Source organism: Labrus bergylta, chromosome 8 (genome assembly GCF_963930695.1).
Source record: "Labrus bergylta chromosome 8, fLabBer1.1, whole genome shotgun sequence".
Taxonomy (NCBI): Eukaryota; Metazoa; Chordata; class Actinopteri; order Labriformes; family Labridae; genus Labrus; species Labrus bergylta.
Window position 1 is genome coordinate 24,559,501 of NC_089202.1, and position 23,378 is coordinate 24,582,878.

Below are 23,378 nucleotides of genomic sequence, written 5' to 3' on the forward strand. Positions count from 1 at the left end.
TGCAGTACCCACTTTAACTACTAGGTGTCAAAGTTACATATTGCTCCTTTAAAAGCTTATTGTACACTTCCAAAAATTTACTTCCAGGCACACGTTTTTGACCCAATAAAAAAGTCTCTGTGACCCACTTTCAGGTCTTGATCCTGGCACTAAGACTCAACCTTCTACAGTGGAAGACAGGATGCAGCTTGTCAAAGACGACTCTTCATGAGCCATGTCCTGGTTTTCTCTCAGTTGGATTTGGGGAATGCTGACATGGAATCGTCACAAAACAATTTGGTTTAATCCGCTTTTGAGTGTCAAGGTCAGTACCAAATATCATTTCCATCCAATTTTCATCCAGCGGCTTTCAAGATATTATTCTTTGGAGAAAAGTGTTGGACTGGCTGACAAACCTCAACAGGGCCACAAAAATGTGTTTCTGACATGAGGTTGGATTTCTTTGTTCATGATGAACTCGGTTTTTAAAGGTGAGGTATTTCAAAAATGCTGCAGGAATTCAGTTTAGTGCAAAATAAAAATATCAGTGACCTCATGTCTGAATCTGTATTATTGAGATTTAGAAGAAGAAAACATTCTTTATTAATCCTGCGACGGGAAATTCAATTTTACACTCTGTTGTTGAACACACTACACATACACATGCAGAAACAGGATCCTAAGGACATGCACTAATGTAGAGATGTCAGAGTGAGGGGGCTGCAAAATGCGATGATCATGTGCGGGTGGGTGGGTGGGTTTGGTGCCTCACTCAATGGCTGCTCTGCAGTGCTCAGGAAGTGACCTGGCACCTCTCCAGCTACCACACCAATTTCCAGACTTGGTCCGCACCTGGACTTGAACCTGCGACCCTCCAGTTTCCAACCTAAGTCCCTACAGACTGAGATACTTAAATTTAACAAAAGTTTGGAAAACATCAAATTTACAATCTTGCACCAGAGTTTAAAAACCTTTTTTTTTTGTTATATTTCCAGTCTTTTCCTGCTGCACTCTGCTTTATGTTTATTGTCACCAGCATGTGGTGCCAAACACACACATTTAAAAGAAATCCATTAAATCTAACAAGCAGAACAATTTGCCCAGGTGTTCTGTAAGTGAGTCAGTTTAAGAATCAAAGATCAACTTGTGACTCTAACGTGACTGACGAAGAGGAATGTCTGAAGTTCATTAAGAAGAAGGCAGTTTGTCTAAACAGCTGTTTGAAAGCACACACATCAAATTGATTTGTAAATTGACACAGATGTACAAATAAAGGTTGACAATGTTACAATAGACAGAGATGAGAAAATGCATTTCTCTGTGTGGTATTATCAGCAGGAGACCTCTAAAACATCAGAGAGTGTGGACCTGTTTCCCTCTGTTGTAGAGTAAAATATGATGCATGGTGAAGATGCCTGCAAACTCCAGGTGCCGACCAAATCTGGAATTTGGTCTGGTGCCAGGTCACTTCCTGAGCACGGCAGAGGTGCCCTTGAGCAAGACACTGACCCCCCCCCCCCCCCCCCCCCCAAGAAGTGCTCGCTGTTTGCAGCCCCCTCACTCTGACATCTCTCCATCAGTGCATGTCCTCAGGATCCTGTTTGTGCATTTGTGTGTATTCCAGTCTGTGTGTGTGTAGCATGTCTCAATAACAGAGTGTAAAATTTAATTTCCCCGCGCGGGATTAATAAAGTAATAAAGTTCAGTCAGTCATCCTCTTCTACACACACATCACACCGACCTGATCCGGGGACGCTCTCACAGGGTGTGAGATTGAGGAGGTGAAATCATTAAGTCAGAGTGATGACACACAGATTGAAAGTCTCCCTTCTGCTGCCATCTAGTGGTTGACATCTTCCCACAGCAGCTTTGTAAAGACTGCATAATAAAAAATGACATCACTGTTGAATGAGGTCATCTGTGCAGCAGACAGGAGAGTTCAAACACACAGCATTAAGGACTAACTGTTGTTGCCCCCCCTGCTGAGCAAGGCCTGTGGAACAAAGAAACCCAATCAGGTTCAGGTGACGTTATGTTCACCTGTAGGGAGATTTGTTCTGCAGCCAGCGAGATGATGACATCCATCATCACACACAAATGACCAAAAAAGGTGTAACAAGAAACAACATAGGAGAGAGAGAAACCGTTTAAAATCTGATTAAAAATCACAAATAAATAAGTTTATCCAAAATGGTTGACTATTTGGAAGGTTGTAAACTCATTTTAGGATCATTTTTCAGGCTTTGATTATTCCAATAAACAAAGAACAGAATCTCTTTTTAAACTTTCTATAATTAAAGGAGCAGTATGTAACTAACTGAACCAGTTCTCTTGCCCGCTTCCATCGCTGCAACACCTGTTGGTTTGACCTGATAACAGCTCTCATATCTGGCAAACCGAGGGGCGTCCAAAACAGGCCGTGTGGGGGGGGGGGCGCCTTAAAACCGCTTACCTTCTCTGGTCCAAACAAATCCAGAGCATTCAGGACCAGAATCTAAAGTTAGAAGGAGGACATACTGGCTGCTGCATTGTTGTCAGAGAAGTCAGCACTTCAACATAGCATGTTTCCTTAATGTCTGATCAGATAGTAAGCTCACTTTATCATTTCACTCACTACACATCTCACTGATTGGACCTTCAAGATGCACAAAGTGCGTCTCACATCATCCACTCTGAGTATGAGCTTTTACCATCCTGCAGATACAGACAATACAAACAGTTTTAAAATCTCTTTTATACCCACGTTGTGCATGATCGTCATGGTGTTCTTATATTTTCTCTGTGCTTTTCTCTTTACATGTGGACTGTGTTTGTTTCTGTTGATGTATTGATTCAACTGTAGAGGAAGCTGAATGTGTGCAGCACTCCGGAGTCCAAGCCAAATTTCCCCAAGGGGACAATAAAGTGTACCCTCTCCTACCGTGTTGTATTGTACAATTTTATTTGAATCTCTGTCGATGATTGTACAAGAAAACCCCATCCACCAAGAGCGCTCTCTCCTCCTTCCTCCATCTTTAAAATACTCTAGGACCCCTCCTGTTCAGGAACATAATGCCAGACACATTTCTTCATCTCTAAAGAAAAAGGTTTCATCCATAAATGGATTTGAAGGTCTTGATTGAGGGGAATAATCAAGGGACGATTAAAATGTTTGAGAGAATTCAGACAAGGCAAATTTCCCCCCTGGTGATGGGCTTTCAAGGTGTGCTTCCACCAAAACCTTCACCTCTGTGTGGCATATGGCGCTATCTGAAAAGAGTTAATAAAGAGGTAACCCTCCTTAGCTTTTCCAAACAGCCTCATGTTGATTTTCTTCCAGTCAGGTTCTCGCTGCTCCCTCATTTCTCGAAGATCACCCAGATGACGCTTAAAAAGGCGTCTAATGGAAGCATCTGTTTGGTTGCTTCCCCTAACACACATTCACAATTTAGAGTGCTTCAATAATTTTCAGATTTCACTCAATTAACTCCACAAATGCGAACGCAGCAGAGCCAAACTGCTGATTCATTCCCATACAGGCACTCAGGCGCTATTGACACATATTGATCTGACATTACACTGGGAGCACTTGCTAAGGAAATACCAATATTGGCTGCTGGTGTTCGGGCTTGAGCGGAAACATAAAACGGCCTCAAGATTGGCTGGTTTAGGGTCAGGGGCGTCTCCAGGATTTATCCAGGCCCCATGACCAGGACTCACACTGGACCCCTCCCCCACAGCCTCAGCCAACCCTGAGATTTCACTATAACCACACCTCCAGTAAACACATGATTTCTCAAAAGTCTCAAAATAAGGTCAACAACATATTACCCCTTCAGTATTTTTGATATCACAAATCAAAAACCATACAATCTCTATTTCAATGATTTATATTATTAAAAACTGCAATATCTTTTTTTAAAGGAAAGAGTGTAAGAGAATAAACATGTTCATAAAAAAGATTTCATGTAAACTCCTAGAAACAATTTGAATTGCACAAAAACATTGACAACGTTGACTGCAACATTTTTAAATTACAGTACAGTATGCATCAATCCACACATTACCAATGTACAATGTATAAATCCCAATGTCCAAAATAAACCCAAATGTTACCAAGGTCCAACGCATGAAGGCCAACATTACCAATGTCAACAATAAATCCAAACTTGCCATTGTCCAACACATGACTCCCAATGCTGCCACTGCTCATAATAAGACCCAACACTGTCCAACAAAGTCCCATCATTGAAATTGTTGGACGCATAAATCCCAATGTTGCCAATGTCTCAGTACAGTTTAGAAAGGGTGCAGGAGTTTGCCTGTAATTTCTCTTCATTTAAAACAAGAAATTATCCATATTGGGTGCAAGAACTGTTATTTTTGTTGCCATGGTATCCAACAGGTATCTATATCTTTTTTTTTTTTTACTGGAATTACTGTATGTCAAACATGAAATTCTGGAATAATACTGTAATAACCACTTCCTCCAATGGGGCTCTGGGGAGTCAGCCCTCCCACAATACTACGCCCATGTAAAGGGTCACATCAGGTCATAATTATGTGTTAAGTAAGTTAGGTCATTTTTCATCAGAAGCCGTTTGAAAGGACTACACTTCACAGCTTGAAGTATTTTTTTTTTAAGCTGTGACCTGGATTGAGGAGTGTTTGGGGTTGTGTAGACAAATGTGAAATGTAAAAACAGAAGGAGTACCATGTTTTAAAGAAGCAGGCAGATGCATCAAATAAATGAAAATGATCAGCAACAGGTTTGACGTGTAATCCTACGAGTCTATGATTTTAAACCCAAAAGTAAATGTCTTCATTTTTTTTTCTTTTTTTTTTCTGCAATACCATTTTTCATTCCTGCGTCCCTGCTGCTCAAAGATCACACTCCCCCCTTTTTTTGTCCTTTTGTTTCCGAGGTGGAGCCTGATACCCCGACTTCTCCCAAACTGAACTGCCGGGCGAAGCAGACGGACAAGATAGAGGACTGGTGGCACAGATCCGGGACGCAGAAGATCGGGGAGGGACCTTAAAGTCGGCTGCGAGGACGAAGAAGGGATTTTTGTGGAGCGCTTTCACGATTCTACAAACCGGTTTTAAACACGAGAGAGAGAGAGGGATCCGCGAAAGATGAATTATTTCATCCTGATGTCGCTTTTTGCCACGGTTATCGTCGGAAAGTCACCCCGGCTGAAATTCGTTGTGCACGGTAGGCAGAGCTGTATTTTCCTCTGGATGTTGTTTGCTTTCACCACAAGTCACATTCAGCCAATTATTTATGTCGCCAAGCATCTTTTTTTAATTAATCTTTTAAATGGATTAATGAACGAGTGAATGGATGGCGGGATGAGTGAATGAAAGAAGGGAGATAGTTTTTTTTTTTTTTTTGCACGATGGGATGTAGCCTCGTCAGTGAATGTTCCTGTTATTCTCATGCACCCGGGTTATCTTGTCCGTTGCAAAGCTGCACAAGCAGTTCCAATAAAGCCATATTGACGGAGCTACCTCTGGATTAATCTCCGAAAACACCGCCCTCCCCCCCTCAACTGACTGAGTAGTAAATTACGCGCTCCATCATTCGGGCCCGTACACATGCTCACAGGATGAAGCAGAATGAGCACCTTGAGTGAAAACCATTCTTTTGTCTAATCTTGATATTATTTAGAGATCAAGTGGCATTTTTAGAGTTTCTGGTCAAGTTTTGTGATTTGTTTCGTCAAACGTCAGGGTTGTACCGTGTGCTCACTCGCAGAAAGGCACATTTGATTTGGACAACTTGTGGCTTTTCTGTGTCTTTCTGACAACTTCTGTGTTCGCTTCGTCTCTCTGAAGTCGAATTTCACACTTTGAAACCAATCGTTGGGTTTTTCTCTGCCAGGGGCACCTCGGCTCTAATTGGCACCCGTCCCTGATCCACATCCGAGCGGAATAAAACCAGAGGCGCACAGAAGCTATCCCTCTCTCTTCTTTTTGGCATGAACATGGCGCCAGTTCACGAGGCTGTGCCCTTTAAATACACGCCTTCCTATACGCCGAAAAGCATCATTACTGTGAAATATGACTCTTTGGAGGATGACACCGGCGCTGTAGCTTTCGCGTCCTTGCGGAGCTGCAATGCGGGACACCGCAGCTGCTTTACACTGCAGCAGAGGATCCCGTTTCCGGGAAAAGAGAGGGGTTCTATAGGACAGTATCTGCGATACAAACATGCATACTGTGTACAAATACACAGACATGGAGAGAGGGAGAGGAAGAGAAGGGGAGGGGAGAACAATCGGTGGAAAATTCCAAGCCGACTCCTAGTTATTTATTCCACTCACGCCGTTATACGCCTCACACAGTCCCGTAATGTATTCAGCAATCAGTAGAGATGGGGGCTGTGTGTCTCAAGTTATCTGTATCTGTATTCCTCCCCCTCCCCGCGAATGAGCACAGTACAAAACGCACAAGATGACGGCCCCGGACGTGCCTGTCATATCAATCAAACTCGTTGTTATGCAATAGCACGGTGAGCTGTAAAACGCCTGTCGTCAGAGCACACAGATGCACACGGGTTCACAGGTAGAAATCTGTCAGAGGAGATCCATCAGAGGAGCAGTTTGAGCCTGAAGAGCAAACACCTTGTCATGGAGCTGGCGCTGTTTCAGCACCACGGACAGCGCCGAGGTCCTCATAAGGTCACTTTAAGGTGCGGGCTCATCATGTGGGGAATTTTACAACAAATAAAGACGTTTTGGTTTGTAAAGCTATGGTAGTTGAGATGCTTGTGGGGGGCTAGGACATGCAGTCCAGCTCTGTGAGTTAGTCGCCAATTGTATATTTATGGACAAATCCAAACATTTGGCAGGTTTGCAGACCTGGGCAGCAGCAGTAGTCTGTAGAGACTCCGGCTGCAGTCCAGTGCACAGACCAAAGTATGGTGATTGCACTGGCTGCTGAAGAAGTGCCAGTTTACTTACTGAATACAGTAAAGGTTTGAGCAAGACACTGAACCCCCAAACAGCTCAGGAGCGCCCCCTGTATGCAGCCCCTCACTCTGACATCTCTCCATTAATGCATGTACAGTAGGTCCTGTTTGTGCATGAGCCTTATGTGTGCAGCAGCGTGCCTCTCATTAAAGAGTGTAAACTGAATCCCACACACACAAAAGTATAAATAATGACATTTAAACCTCGCCATGGAGCCGCTGCTGTTTCAGCATTTTGGGGTTTATGAAGCCGTGATGGCTGAGGTTATTGTAGGGACTCGTGCAGTTCAGCTCCGTGTGTGAGCTTACAAGGTCTTCACCTGGATATTTTGGACAAATCTGAAAATCTGGCAGGTTTGCAGATCGTGGCATTTGGTGGGTGAAGGTCTGCGATTAAAAAAAGGGTTGATTTGAAGGTGTAGAGTCAGACATGCTGTGTTGTCTGAGGTTATTGAAGGGGCGAGATAATTCTATTTTATTTGGAATGAAAAGAAAGGTGAGGGAAAAGACAAAAACCTTGTCATGGAGCTGGCGTTGTTTCAGCACCACGGACAGCGCTGATGTCCTCTTAAGGTTCTCCTGAGCCGTTTGGTGCGTTTGAAACAGACACTTGTGCGCTTTGTCTGATCGTAGGTTTGGTTCGGTGTGGTGTGAATGCTCAAACTAACTCTGGTGCAGATTAAAGAACCAAACTCTTAGTCCGCTTAAAAAAGGGGGGTCTCAGTATGCTTCCAATTGCACCAGATTTTCGGTTAGCTGTAGGTGAGATTGTGATCAGAACCAAACAGCAGTGCATTGTGGGATGAATTTGACTAATTATTGAACAAGTTTTACACAAGATTTTAGCCGGTGGTAATAAAGAAATGATATGTGGTGGTTGGTTTCCAGACAGATCTTTGTGCCTGTCCTGTCTAACTGTAAATAATGACCACCATCTTTTACATAAAGGACGCGCTGATGAGTGAAGTGTCATGGCAGAATGAGAATCACAGTGGAGTGGTTTTACGTCAGAGGCAGAGGAGTCGATAGATGGAGGTGTCAAAAAGATGCTTTCAGCTATCTTACAAAGCGTCGAGTATAAAAAGCTCACCCAGTCCAACGACCTTCGATAGAAGAGCTCTGTCATGTTGTTAGGAGCTTCATCGAGTCTAACAGGGTAATCTGCTGTAATGTTAATCCATCCTGCACAAGAGAGCAGCTCACCGTCATGACGTCATAGAAACACAGGGAACGGTTTTTGCAATTCAAATTAATGCTACCAGACAACCTTTATCAAAGAAATGGGGTTTCACTAGCAAGGACCACACCATGAATGGCAGGCAGCTTGACAGTTACTTATGAACTATATTTGAAGGATGATTCTGAATTATGTGATGTCGGGATGACTTGGGGAAGCTGCAGGGATCGTCATATCTCTCGGGTATAGCGGTAAAGAAAGAGAGGCTGAGAGGAAAGGGGGCAGGAGGAGAGACAGAAAGGGGAGGAGGGGGTGGGAAGGCTGGAAGAGGCAGATTTGAAGTGTCTTCATTCTTCTGAATCTTTGCCTTACAGCATCACTAAAACCCTTCTGGAAACCAAAAGAGAACATTTGTTTTTTTGTTTCAACCTACAAAATGATGTTTTTACCAATCTCCGCCACCGGGGGGGGGGGGGGGGGGGGGGGGGGCTCTCGATTAAAACAATAACAAACATGATCTTGAGGGTGGTGGGGAATCATGGGAGTGATTCTCTTCCCTTCATTATTATACCCTTTGTTGTAGTCAAGACCACACTAACAGAGACCAAGACCATAAATATCTCTGAAAAATCCTCATCTTGTGTTCAGGGGGCGTGTCACTCACTTAGACCATAACACCGGGAAGGTTGTAGCCGTAACCGGGGGATAAAAATCAAACTATAAATAAATTGAAGTTAATTGTTATTTTAGAAAGAGGTGTTTTCCTTCTAATCATAGTAATGACGTGGAGAAATCAGTGGTGGTCTTTATTTAAAATCTTGAGTCCGCCCAGTCTGAGACAAGACAAGACCGAGTAAAAATGCTTTTTTAGAGTCGAGGCCAAGACTGATTTCGAGTACTAAATTAAACTACTATTAAAACTCTTTGAGTTGTCGGAAAACTAGAACGTCACTTTTACAAGCTCAAGTCCATTTAGCATTTAGCATCCACACTTTATCCAAAACGAGACGATCGACGGTATCAAAAACACCAAAACTAAAAATCTACAGATCTCCTGTTTTATTTCTAACGAGTAAGTTTCTGCCAGAGAAAGAGAGAGAGTGTCTAATATGCACAAATATGTTGACGACATTTCAGAATGTAAAAACCTGCAACGGCATTGTGCAAATTAGACAGCGTTCGGGACCTACAAGAAAGGACCCCATCATGGGCGCCTCGGACTTGTATCTGTGTTGCCATGGTATCGAAGCAGCTTTTGAAATCTTTTGATTTGACTAGAATTGTAGTTCATTGCACTTCACAAATCTGAGTTTGCAGGTTAATGTTTATCATGAATGAGTGAATCTGAATTTGTGTCCAAACGGGCTGCTTTCTTCTTCTCTGATGGTCTCCTCTGAGGCGCTGCATCAGGGTTAGGATTATGCAGAGAACGAGGGTGAGAAGGAAATGAAAGTCTGCCTGTACTGTACATTATCTGTAAACAGGGAACTTTGAGGTCGTCTGCTGGAGCGTGATAAGGCCACTGGAAGGCGGAGAGGACACACACGAAGAGAGAGAGAGAGGGAGGGAGAGAGAGAGAGAGAAAGAGAAAGAGAGGGAAAAGGAGAAGGAGTAAAAGAAAGAAAGAAAACAGCAGATTTTGAAATTGACATCTCTGGCTGCTCTGGAAATATCAGAACATTTGGCCAAAGTTCAGCCATCCTTTGACCTTTCCTTTCTTCTTTCTGAACGCCTCGTATAAAAACGCCACTGGAGCATGAGCTGATGGCTTTTCATGTCAGACTCAAACAAGAAAGGACCTCAACATCCATCTTCAAAACACCAACCAAAAGCACACCTGGGCGGCTGTGGCTCAGTTGGTAGAGTCGTTGCTTCTCAACCGGAAGGTCAAGGGTTTGATCCCCAGCTGGGCAACATGTCCGATGTGTCCTTGGGCAAGACACTTAACCCTGAATTGCTCCTGCTGCTTCAGTCTGATGATACTACATAGTGATCACTACCATCAGTGTGTGAATGTGTAGGTGTGACATGCGGTGTAAAAGTGCTTTGAGTAGTCAGAAGACTAGAAAAGCGCTATATAAGCTGTAAAGTCCATTTGCCGTTTACATCCCTTGCACACACTGAAGGATTTTGAAAAATCTCAAACGAATTTGAAAATGTGAGAGAGCCCAAACACAACACACCCAGCAGCAGCAGGTCGCTCCCACCAATGACTCAGAGGAACCTACGAGACAAGAAGAGAGCTCAGGAGAATCTGTGGTTTCTGACATCCGTCTCACTTTAAACCTCGCGTTTGCTCTCGTTGCCATGGTTACGTTTGTCGTGCTTCATGCTTCAGTCAGCCTTGCTTTCCGACTGGCCGTTGTTCCAATCCACATGACAACCCACAGAGTGCGTGCTCGGCGTTCTCCCCACACAACAGGACGTCTGAGCATAATTACTGAACATGTTTAATATTTATGATTTCAAATCAGGGCGGCCCCTATCGTCTACACCGAGCAGATCGTGGAGGTTAAAATCACTCTTAACACACCTGACACCGCAGGAACATCTGGACACATCATCTCTGGAAACATTAGGTAATCGCGCCTTTGATGAATTTGCTCGTGAGGGGGGACTCAGGCGGACTATCTTGTGGTGTGTACCCCACCTTAGAACTGAAACTAATACATGATGTGCAGGCGGCAAACAGAAAAGCATGAAAGGCTTCTAAATCGAGTCCTGTTTGACTTCTTGTCGGCTGCTCTCACTAAGTTTCCATTACGCTTTATTCACTTGTATTTCATTAGCATATCTCTTTAGAGCCATTAAAAATGAAAAGTATTTCACTGATTACAGATGTATTAGCTTATTCCTGTGAGGATGGGGAAACTAAATCTAACAAAGCCTTTAATGAAATATGAGCCAAAAAAAACAATAACAAACGAGTGTTAGGGTTTCTTCTTGGATCCTGAAAAGCTGAACTTTTGAAAATTGAAGGTTTTTATCCTGCAGCAATGATTAAATGTCTAAGAGAAAATAAAGAGAAACTAATGTTTGCATGTTAGAAGTTTGAGCAAGAAGAAAAGAGTTTAGATATCATCCAGACACGTCCGCTGTCCGTCTGTGACCCTGCTGATACGACTCTTTGAAAGGATTCTTCATTTGGTTCTTCTTGTTTGAGGGTCCTAAATCTCTAGAAGTCAGAAATGTGTTTAATCTGTGAGAAACGGGGGAGGGGTTTAGCTTTGTCGTTGTTCTCATAAATAAAACATTGTGTTTAATGTGAGGCCTACATGAAGCCACTGCGAGCCCGTGACCTTTCACCTATCGTGCAGAAGATGATAACCGTGTGTGAATGTAGCAGTGTTGGAGAATCCACTTTTTTGCTGGTTATTTTCTATTTTAATGTTTTCTTATGAGCTTTACCCTGGAACCCGCATTTTGATAATCTGATAATCTGCTGCAGACAGCAACACAAAGGAGCCTCATTGGTCAACAGAGCTGTCAATCATGGTGTTTTAAAACCATTACAAATTTTAAAATAAACTTCTCAGACAAAAGATGACTTGGACACAGAAACTGAGTGTGATTAAACTATCCTGATGAAATCTGATGATGTGCATTGACATTTTATAGTTTGACCCTTGTCCCATCTGTTAACATGGAGGGGGCGGAGCGTGTGACCTATACTGAAGCCCAGGGGGTCGCGGCTGTCTCTTTAGCTTTCCTCTGCTGTGAAGCTTAACTATTTAATCAGACAAACTCGGGAACTTAAGGAGAATAAAAGTGAACTTTAAAGGAAATGCTTTTGTCCCTCTGGAGCGTGTGAGTGTCATTCATGACACCATCCGCTTTCATGTCCATCACTGACTTCCTCATGAGATACGGGCTTCATGTGTTAAGAGTCGTGAGAATATGAAAGGCGACTGTTTCCATAGAAACTTGGCTACCAACCTACATGGATAACCACCACTTTGTGCTGGCTGTGCTGGCTGACTCCTGGGAAGAAAAGGATTCTTAATAAATACTACATAGCATTGGTCACATAATCACATCTCATTATCTATCGAGTAAAGGGCATCATCAGTTTGGAGCTGAAACATGATTTCCCTCTCTGCTCATCAGGTGTCTTTGCCGAGTATAAAAGAGAGAATCTAAAGGTGCGCTGATGACGAGTGGCTCTTTTCTTCTTTGACTCCTCGCTTATGGAACATCTCGATAACGATGACTCTTCCTTTAATGTTTTCAGCTTCTCAGATTTCATCTCATTTTTTAATAATCTATCGTCAGAGGACTGAACAGGTAGCTGGTTAAGTTTGCTGCACACAAAAGATGCTGGCAAAGAAATATGCTGGCCCCATCACAGAGCTGTGGACTGTGATGCTTTATGAAGCGTTCTTTAAAAGGATCAATCAGTGAGATGTGTAGTGAGTGAAATTATAAAGTGAGCTTACTATCTGATCAGACATTAAGGAAACATGCTGTGTTGAAGTGCTGTCTTCTCTGACAACAATGCATCAGCCAGTATGTCCTCCTTCTAACTTTAGATTCTGGTCCTGAATGCTCTGGATTTGTTTGGAACAGAGCCGTTTTGGACGCCCCTCGGTTTTCCAGATATGAGAGCAGTTATCAGGTCAAACCAACAGGTGTTGCAGCGATGGAAGCGGGCAAGAGAACTGGTTCAGATAGAAGTGATTGTACCCGACCTAAAAAGCCTCTGCATGTTTCTAATAAGCTCCACGAGCAGAAACGTGCTCAAACTAGGATCAATATTGGAGATGTTTTTGAAAAATGGAGAGAAGTTAGAACGCAGAAAGGTTTACAGACCGATGCAGAGCTGGATAAACACTGAAGCTTCAGAGTCCACCACATGGTGACCTGTGTGAGCATCGACTCTAGAGAGGAGGGGGCGGGGGGAGACAGCACTCTACAATGTTTAGAATTTGTACTGCAGTACCTTTTTTAAACACTAGGGGTCAGAGTTACATACTGCTCCTTTAATCATACAGCATTCTTTATTAGACTCTCTGCAGGACTTTAAAGTTATCACGATGACTTTTTGTACATGCTGCGTCCTCTTTTCAAAAACAGGCACAGTTGGAGCTACATGTGAGTGTGATTAAACGGGTGAATCAGAAATGCCTAAATGTACTTTTAAACCTTCTGGGGGTGTGCTGAGTGTAATTCAAACAAACATCCATGATGGAGTTAGCCCACATGATTCTCTCGGTGATATTTATGCTCCCACCAGATGCCCTTTTCCTCCAACACCCCAGAACTCTGTAAAGGCTCTCTGTTCAATCTGAAACCACAAAGGGCAGTGATGTCAATCGAGTGTTTTTTTGGTAAATCACAGCCGGTAGATCTCGAGCCGCTCCTCAAACCGAATGCAGCTTTAAGTCCTCATGTTCGGCTCGTTGACTAAATCTGCATCGACGTTCTGCTTTAATGCATCGACATGTTGTCACTCAGTTTGTCCTTGACTTTATGGATCTCTTTTATTCCAGCACCTCGTTTGTTCTTCCCTAATACACACTTGAAGGCCGCGTCCTTTCCTGCTGCATTCAGACTCATAGCCTTAAAAATGTGTCAGCTTCAGTGATGTCTTCGACCCTCTCTGTTGCACATCCAGAGGCGTTTCAAAAACAGTCAGGATGTGTGTTATCTTTTGTCTGGCTCCTCTGGGTGATGTGTTCTGATATTCATTTACGCTCTGTGAACCTGAAGTCCCCCCCACACACACACACACAGCTCCGACCTTTTTAATTTCTCTTCTTCTTCATGTGTTTGGTTGTGTCTGCGTCCTCTTATCTGTTTGTGATTAGACGCCTGAAATAAGGTCTGTGGTTAACACAAGCTTAAGAGATGTTGGAGTTTTGTTAGACCACAAAAACTACGTTAGGTAATACTCCCGCTTGTGCATTTTGAAGTTTTTACGAGTCTTTAAGAAGGCGGTTGCTAACAAGTGGCTAAATGTGACTACAGTGTTTGTCGGGGGCATTAAACGTCATCAGGCCGGACACAGAGCCCGGGAACTCTCTCACTAGTCGGGGGGGACTGTGAGAAGCCACAAAGCTTATTTTCTGAAATGATCCAAAATCCAATGCAAAAATCCCATAGGCGAATTCTCGTTAGACCCCATGGCGATGCTACTTCTGGGTTGGCCTACAAAAATACGTCATATGGTTTGTTCTCTATAGACTCATAGATGGAAAGATGTCAGGGTCAGGGGTCAGGTACCTCAGCATTAAGTCCTAACTTCCATACTCTGGCCTGTAACGTCAAACCGTCTGTCCCTGCTGGCTGAGCTGAGCTTTAGTTTGAATCATTTGAATTTCCTTCATCTAAAGCACAAACTTCCATCGCTTCAGGCCGTATTTTCATTGCACGAACCAAAACATACATTTAAGCATTAAAAAAAGAGCGTTAAGGTGCTCGAGCAGAGCTCTCGTCTGCCTCTTGTCTCTCTCTAATATTCACTCTGTTGTGATCCACAGAGCCCTCCAGGTTCCACTTCTTCAAGCCGGAGAACTACCTCAGCATGTACCACCAGGAGGGGAGCGACACGCTGTACGTGGGCGGCCAGGCGATGATCTATGTGCTGACGTTCACTAACAGAGGGGTCCACGACCAGCAGGTACACACCGACCGTTGCTGCGGCGGCAGATTTTGCTGACTTGTACGCAGACGTTGTTAAAGGGTGTTTTGGGGGGATTTTATCTCTCAGCTCCAGACGGTGTATTTTTATCTGAAAGCACTCTGCTGCAGCGGAGAGAGTCGTTCTCAAAGATCTGTTGCCAACCGCTCGTTGACGTTTTTAATACGACCACTTTAAAATAACTAATGGTCAAAAACACAGTCTGTATATTCAACTGAAGCTGAAAGGAACAACCAGCATGATGTTTTCAGTCCTGTTATCTGATGAATCCTCTTTTTAAGGACTTTTCCTCCCATACTGTAAATTGATGAAACTACAGATTTACACTTTTATTACAGCCTGTCCTATCAGGGAGCGAGTTGTTGACTTTGTTGCTCGTGTATATGTGGTCATATACGTGGTGCAGCAAATTAGTGCTCATGGTAAAGTAATTTCTAATTCCAGCTTAAACTTACATCTGCCCCGGTGTCATGGCTGTGTGTTACCCCGTGTTGTTTGTCCCTTCTCCCCTCCGGTCGTCTTCAGCTCCTCCCAGGTGAAGCTTAATGACTCGAGGTGCACCTGGCCTCGGAGCTAAAAAGCGCAGTGCTGGTTTCAGGAGGAGAGGCTTGTGGAGTTGGGACTGCTGTGCCAGTCAGGGATTGTCTGATGTGTTTCATTATATGAGTTTCTCAGCTGATCTTTGTTATCATTTAGTCCGTCTATTGATAATAAATCCCTTTGTGTGATTATTGTAAGGAGTATGATGTGTTTGATTGTGTCAATTTGTGGATTGTTGTTAGATTGCACGCTTAAAAAAACAAGAACTTTCCCTTTAAAGTCAAACAGTCCCAGATTAGCTCAGCCCACCTTCAGCCTGAGCCAAGGTCTAATCAGGGAAAGTAACTAAAATTACCTGTCTGCGTGTCCAGGGCTTTCAAGTCAAGTCAATTACATTTTTTAATAAAGGCCAAAATTACAAACTCGTCTCTGAAGATTCAGATTTGAATGTCAGACGAGCAGAACCCGGAGCTGGTTGCAGAAGCAACACCACTGTGGGGATGTGTGAGTGCAGACCTGCAAAGCTTCTATAAACTGGAGTCAGAATTCAACCAGACGAAAACAAATACCCCCCCCCCCCCCCCCCCCTCTGTGTGTGAGGGCCACACAGAGAGCCAGAGAGGTCAGAGAGAGAGAGATGAGACGGCCGGCCTGCAGCTGACCCAGTTCAGCAGCTGAGGGGCCACAGAAGATGGGTCATGCATACATTACACATCTCGCTTCCTGTGAGGAAAGAAGACGTATTTCACAGAGCTGATAATGTCAGGATGACACACCGTGTGGGATACAGTGCCAGCTCTGACCAACTGAACAGACTGTTCTGCTCAGTCGATCCTGTTTTTCAGAATAATTGAAGGTTTTGTGTCGTTATCTTTCCTCGGCTGTGACAGGCGGACAGGTGGAAAACATCAGATGGTGGTCTGCTTGTGGTATTGATGGAATATTTAAATGTTTGATATTGTGTTTTTCTTGCTCAGATGTTGTCAGGGTGCCAGTATGTTTAGTTATTGGAGCATATAAGGAGCATAAAACATGTTGGTGTCAGTCAGGCAGAATGATGGAGCGAGGACTTCTTATAAATATTATTTCTGAGGTCTTTTTCTGAGTTATTATTTGATGAATACTGATCAGTTCATTGGGATAATTTGAAGTTTGTAAAGGTCAAATGTGAAGAACACTCAGCAGGTTGAGGTAGATCAACCTAAGGTCAGCAATACAACCCGTTAAGAAGAAATCAGAGCGGTGCTCGCTCACACAGCAGATGTTTACTGTGAGGATTGTGTTGCAGCAGCTGCAGCAGGGCGGCTGTTTTTCATGCTGAAGTGGAACAATGTGAAAGAACTAAACACTCCTTCCTTCTTCCTCCTGCAGATCCCAGCGGCTTCTGATCAGACTGCAATTGATACCTGCAAGGCAAAGGGTGCACCACTGGAGGTAGAAGCTCATCCATCCCTCCTGCAAAGCTTTCTCCTGCTCCATCAGTGGATCATCATCAACGCCATCCTGTTTGCTTATTACCACCTCCTCCGCCATCATCATCATCATCATCATCATCTGCTCTAGAGCTACAGCGAGGTTAGCGCGCTCATTTCACTCAACATGATGCATGTTCTTTTTAAAGGACACAAGAGGTTCTTTTTTATGAATACATGCAGCGAAAACATGCGACTAAGAGAAGGAAACCTAATGAGGGACAATGCAAACAGAGGAGAGAACACAAGAGACTCCTCAAACTAAACACCAACGAGCCAGATGTCGATATCCGCAGAGAATAATACGACAAGAGACAGAAATTAACACAATCTTCATCCTTTAATAAAACTGTTGGAGAGGTTGTTTTTTTTTTTAAATACTAAACGCTCCAAGGCTCATGAATAATCACAACAACGATCCTAAGCTGCTTAATATCCTGCGACTAATGGAAAAGAAAACCTAGAGGAAAAAAAAGAGTGTGGAGAATCAAATAAGAACACCCTCATTAACTCTTTACATCAATCAGGAAGTCCATTAGGTTTCATGATTACAGGAAATTAACAAGATCATTAAAATCATCAATATTTCATCCATACTCGAGGTTCATTTTGTGGAGGGGGGAATTCATATTTTAACCAATCTAATCATCCACATATATAATACCTGAGATACTTCATATATGATCATGATCTCTGATAAAAGTAGACCTGGGCAATAAAACTATACTGATGTCTATCGGGATGTAATTTTTCTTTATAGAAATATAACAAATGTTCGATAAAAGTTTGATGGATTTAAACCTGTAATTACACCACCCAACCACTGGGGAAGGGGGGCGCTAATGTAACTTAAACGCTAGTTGGAACCCGACATTAAAGAGAAGAAGAAAAGGACAACGAATAGCCAATCATGTTGCGGGGGTGGGGGGAGGAGTTGGAAGGCGTACAGACATTTGGAAACTGATGGTTATCGATATGGAATGATTACTTTTTTTTATCGTGATATTTTGTGTTTTATTTTTAAATTGACCGGACGCTCTGTGCGTCTGACTCCCTGTCCGGGTTGTCATATTCTGTCTAACTTGAAGCGTGCTTGCAGCGAACGCCATCGAAAATAGAGTCGCAGCGTATTTTGAAACGGAGCAGAGAGTAATAGTGCTGGTGGCACGCTCCGGAGAAGGACCGCGGCGCTCGCTGTGGAAACACAATCATTGAGCGAACTACGGCGTAGTGCGCGGCGCTGACGGACCGCGGCGTGCACAGAGTATGAGGGGATTGGGGGTTACAGTCTGCAGGTTAGAAACCTGAGTCAGATAGGCTCGGTCAAATACGAATATCTGCATGAATATTCAGATTCTTTCACATACAGTGTGTCCTCTGCAGGTCAATCTGACGTGGAAATCTTTGACCCGTTTTCCTCAGAGCTCCTCAGTTGGCCAGTAATTCTACAGTTTCAGTATCGTCATTCATATCTAACAGTTGTGTGTACATAGTTTAGAAAAGTGTTACTGGAGTTATGGCACAGAACAAAGAGTGCGCCGTCTTCTCTGTACAAACAGAGCTGACGCTTCCAGGGAGTCTGGCAGTGGCAGATGGTGGAAAACGCTCTGACTGACGCAGTAAATCTTCCCCGATAAAGCCGACGGTGCCAGGAAGGGGAATGAAGGACGGAGGAATTATCCGTCAGTGACAGACCGCCACGAGTGGAATAGAGGTGCAGGAGCACTATGTAGCACACACACAGTGATGGACAGATTTCAAACTACGTCCAAGTCCACAGCAGGGGGCGGAGCCTTGGGTTGCTGAACCGGTCCGCTGACCTCTGCAGCGGCGGCCGGAAGTGTTAGGACCGCACACATTCACATCATAATGAGAATTGCTATCTTCACAATAAAGTGGGAACATTTAGATTCTCGACTGGTCGAGCCTCAGCACCCACCACCAACTCCTCATGAGAAATCACGACCTAAGTTCTTGATATTTTTTAAACCAATGGGATGAAACTTTGTGCTGTTTGGACTTAAGACGGTACAAAACATGAGACAGAACGAAAAAAAAGAACAAAACCAATATTTAAAATTCACTTTTTGACACCATTTGTGACCCAACAAAAACAACTCCCTGTATTCAAAGACACGAACCAAAGCAAAGCAAAGGAAGCTACCTAAAGGCTGATGTAACAAAGCAAAAATAGCCCCGCCTCTGACAAGGAAAACAGCCAATCATAGGTCAGGATTTTGGGGCGGAACCCCTGGCTCCGCAGAGTTATCTGTTCACTTCAGCTCTGGTTTATGCGATTTTTCACACTTAAATATAATAGAAATCAAGTATATCCTCTGAAAATAACTCTGTGAGTCATGTCTGTCTACAATGGGTGTAACACCCGAGTCCCACTGTCTGTGATGTTTTTCCGAGTCCTATCTTCAGTTTGTTTACATTGACAGGATGGCCAGCTGATTCCTTCCCTCATGTATAAAAGTTGTTTAATCAAAAAAAAAAATCACAGTCATCAGTCTTTAAAGCAGTGGTTCTCAACTGGTGGGTCAGGACCCAAAAGTGGGTCGCGGAGCCACTTTTGGTCGGTCCGCGTGACTGGAAAAACAAATGTGTAAAAAGTTTATGAAGCACTCGTTGGTTTTGTTCCTTTAGTTTGTTCCGTCATATGTTTTGCACCATCTGAGGTCCAAACTATTTTTCATTTAATAAATCTGAGTGATTGAGAAATTATCAGAAACTTGGGTCACAATTTTTTGTTGGCGGTGGGTCCTGAGACTGGACTAGTTGAGAACCACTACCTTAAAGTACAATCTCCAACTCTCACACTGACCTTTGGGGTTGAGATTAACATTGGAGATTTTTGCAAATAGGAGCTGACCGTGAGTCAAATCTTCAAAAATCTTTGCGCTGCTCCGTATTGGTCGATGGTAAAGATGTTGAGATGGAGGTTAGGCCAGAGAGATGACTGTAGCGTTAAGAATCAAAGTTTGAGATGCTGCATTTCTGCACACCACCCAAACCTCTGTGCCTTCATGTACAGTCACAGCGTATGCTCGAATTACTGCACGGGACTCTGTTTGCAATTAGGTGTTAGCTAACTCAGGTGAATTTATATGTGAGAGAACACAATCAAATAAATATTTTCCATATATTTTTAAATTGAGCACAGACACGTTCAGCAGAGCCAAAAGTAAACATTATTTCTCCCAAGAAGAAGAAGAAGACGGAGTAAAAACATACAAACTTGCATAAACTCACACAGAAATTACCCAACCCGCCCACCCGTCCTCCTACACATCCTCCTACTCGCACACTTAAACAAGCTCTGGCCCTGCTTTTTGGACCAACTCATGTTCTTCCTACATTAATATTCTTGATTCCATCAGCATTTATGATTAGATTATTATTTCTATTTTTTTTTACTAGAGAGCACTTCTTTTGTTAAAATGCCTCTGCGGCCTCAGCCCAAAATGTGCCCCTTAAGGACGTACTCAGGATTCATTTTCATCCTCCATCTGCTAATGTCTTGGAGGTGGAGGTCCATTTTCAGAGCTCAGTGAAGAAGTGATGCATATAGAGTGATGCAGTGCTGTACTGCGGGGCCAAGCCTCCCGTGTCTGCCAAAAATGTTTACATCATGGACCGCCTCCAATTTCTCTTACATCGCTCTCCCTTAGCAATCCGCTCTCTCTCTCGCTCCTGTAATCTGTTTAGTCTTGTACCCTCGCTTTGTTTCCCAATCCCTCTATTCTGCTTTTTGTTTCTCCTCCATCCCTCGTCTCCCTCTGTGCTCTCCCTCTCCCTCTCTAATCTTTGCTTCACATACGCCTCACTGTTTCTCTTACCTCTGAGCATCTCTAATCCCTCTCCCGATCTGTGTATTTCTTTTCCCCTTCTCACGCTCACTCCTGCCTCGTTTTCTGCCTTGTGTACCTCTCCTCTCTTCTGTCTCTTTTTCACAGCTGGAGTGTGATAATTTCATCACTGTCATTCAGAAAGTAAATGACACACTCATCGTATGTGGGACAAATGCTGGTAGCCCCAGGTGCTGGATGCTGGTAAGAGTTTCTACATACAAATTCCTCAAAAAGGCTGTTTTGTATTCCTTTTGCAGCCTCTGTGAATGCCCCCAATTTTTTACCATTTGCAGCTGTCTCAAGTCTAACATCGTGTGATTGTGATTAGCATTTATTTATCCGCTCACTTATTTCTTCTGCTGGGAAGATGAAGGCCTGTAGTTATTAATTTCCATAGAGGATGATTTATGGGTAATAAAACTGAACACCCAAGAAATTCAAGAAACTTCCCAAGTTTTCGAATGTATGATTTGTGCTAACCCTCGCCCCCCTGAGGCTCAATCCTCTCCCTCCTCTCCCGTCAGGTGAACGGCACCGTGCTGACTGACGTCCAAGGCAACGGGCAGATAGCGTCGGCCTCTGACATCTCACCACCCTACCCTTCCCAGAGGTCCATCAGCCTGCCTGCAGGTAACGCATGCAAAGAGGAAATCCAAGGTCTGCTTGCAGAGGCTCATGGTTTACTGGAGGAGAAGGAAATACAAACTTGCAAACACACAATAAGCTGCAGTGGAGCTTTTCTTAACAAAGAGAGGGTAGTTGTTGTTGTGAACCTGATGAGTCAGCAGGTGCACTCAGTCAGGTTAATGAGCTCCTGTGTGACTACGAGCAAATGATGGTGGTTTAGGCGCTCTTGATTAGAAGACTTGAATCCTGTCTCAAAAACATCTTTCACCACATGAAAACGCAAAACTGCACAGTTGGCTGTCAAAAGCACATCAAGTCAACAACGATGTCCTTGACAAAAGAAAAGTTTCTCGCCATTTCTCTGCAATGACCATCTACGTTGTCCCACCAACCCAAAGTACTACCGGGGCTTTTCCAGAACCGCCAACATTGGCGGCCGGGTCTCTGCTCGTCAACATAGTGGGAGAGTAACCATGCAGCTGGGATTGGCTCCAGCCCACCACAATGGGACATCCTTTGACCCTGGTGGTGGTCTTCAAAATGATGCAATCATTGAATTTGGACGGAGCTACAACGTGAAACAGATGCAGACGACAGTGAAGTGACGCAACCTCCAATCGGAGCCTGCAGGTGGATGCTGGTGTGGGGGTGGGGAGGTTGTCTCTCTGAACTAGTTTGCAGGCTTCATCTTTGAGGTTATGCAAACACTAGATTCCTCAAAGGTGTCACTATTTTTTTTTTTTTTTTTTGAACAAAGCCATCTGTAATTTCTTTCATAAACTCTGGCGCAGCGCAGGAACACTTGTCAGGAGAGATCAGGCGCTTATTATCACTTCTTATTCATGACATGCAAATGAGAAGATGCTTTTAACTAAAGTACCTAAAGAGATCCAATTTTAAACAAGTTCTCTTCAGGTGTTTTTAACACTCTGATGCATGTAGTCTTCCTCAACAAGAGCAAATATGTCGCCTAATTACTGAGGATTTAGCGCCATGCTAATCGCTAATTATCAAGAAGGTTTATTCCTCCTCAGTTTGGAGTAAACTCCAGATGCACTTGTGATTCTTCTTTGTACTTCACACAGTTTTTCAAAGGATTCAACTCGGGGAAAACATTTCTGCTTCACGGCAAACAGAATAGAATCAAAGCTTGAGTCGCTTTTTAATCAATTTTACAATAAGAGACATTTTCTAAAGTGAAACTGGAGCGAGTGATGCGATTCCCTGCACAATAAAATCAAAGTCCTCATCAGTCCGTGTCAGAGCCGAGCTCTGCCTATAACGCTTCATAATGAGCAGAATAACCAAGTTTAAAGTGTCACCAAGTCAAAGGACATACAATATGTTTTATTTAATAATCCCCATACCACAAATCTGTATGGAAAGGCTGCACAGGGGGGCGCCCCATGTATGGCCATGTATGGAGGCTATAGTCGTCTAAGCGGGAGGCACGGGATCAGATCCGGCTTGTCATCCCCCCACACTCTCTCTCGCCCAAATTTCGGCCTCTATCTACTGTCCTATCTCTAAGCCGGTATGGCTTTGTCTCAGTGGTAGAGTCGGTCGTCTCTCAAAGTGAAGTTCGAGGGTTCAATCTCCAGCTCCTGCAGCAACATGTCCGATGTGTCCTTGGGCAAGGCACTTAACCCCATGTTGACCCCTCTGCTTGGTCGGTGACATTTGAATTTGTATGAATGGATGAGTTGATGCTGATGGACTCTTTACACAGAGCTATACAAACAAAGGTTGATTGATAAGTATCGTATCAAAGTTTAAAATTCTTGCACCATGACGCCATAGTCCAGTCTAGACCCTTCCTGTAAATCAGATACTGGAATCAACATCCATCATAGAGAAAATGTTACCCAAAGATGATCGGAGAGTTTTAAGGACTTAAGTCGCTCATCGAACATCTTTCTAAAATATTTGATCCATGAAGATATCAGACGCTGGTTCTGAGTATGGTCCAGTGTGTGGAAGGCATTAGCAGATCTTGACTGACATTTGGTAAAGCGTTAACATCACCGAGAGATCACACCGCCCTGAGTGCCAAGAAACACAAGAGTCAGCCATCTGTGGTGCTGCGTTCATATCGGGAAAGTCACGGGGAACATTGCTGTAAAAGGATCTTGCTGTT

At 43.6% G+C, this 23,378-nt stretch overlaps 1 protein-coding gene across 1 annotated transcript in view; it reads left to right on the plus strand.

Annotated features, from left to right (window-relative positions):
* The first annotated feature begins 4,853 nt into the window (after positions 1-4,853).
* si:ch211-113g11.6 (uncharacterized protein LOC559008 homolog) overlaps positions 4,854-23,378 on the plus strand; it is a 47,999-nt gene continuing 29,474 nt past the window's right edge. Inside the window, exons 1-5 of the mRNA XM_065957847.1 lie at positions 4,854-5,173; positions 14,588-14,727; positions 16,660-16,722; positions 20,720-20,815; positions 21,139-21,244. Of these exons, the coding sequence (XP_065813919.1) occupies positions 5,095-5,173; positions 14,588-14,727; positions 16,660-16,722; positions 20,720-20,815; positions 21,139-21,244 (484 nt within the window). The 5' untranslated portion in view covers positions 4,854-5,094. The remainder of the gene's footprint in view (positions 5,174-14,587; positions 14,728-16,659; positions 16,723-20,719; positions 20,816-21,138; positions 21,245-23,378) is intronic.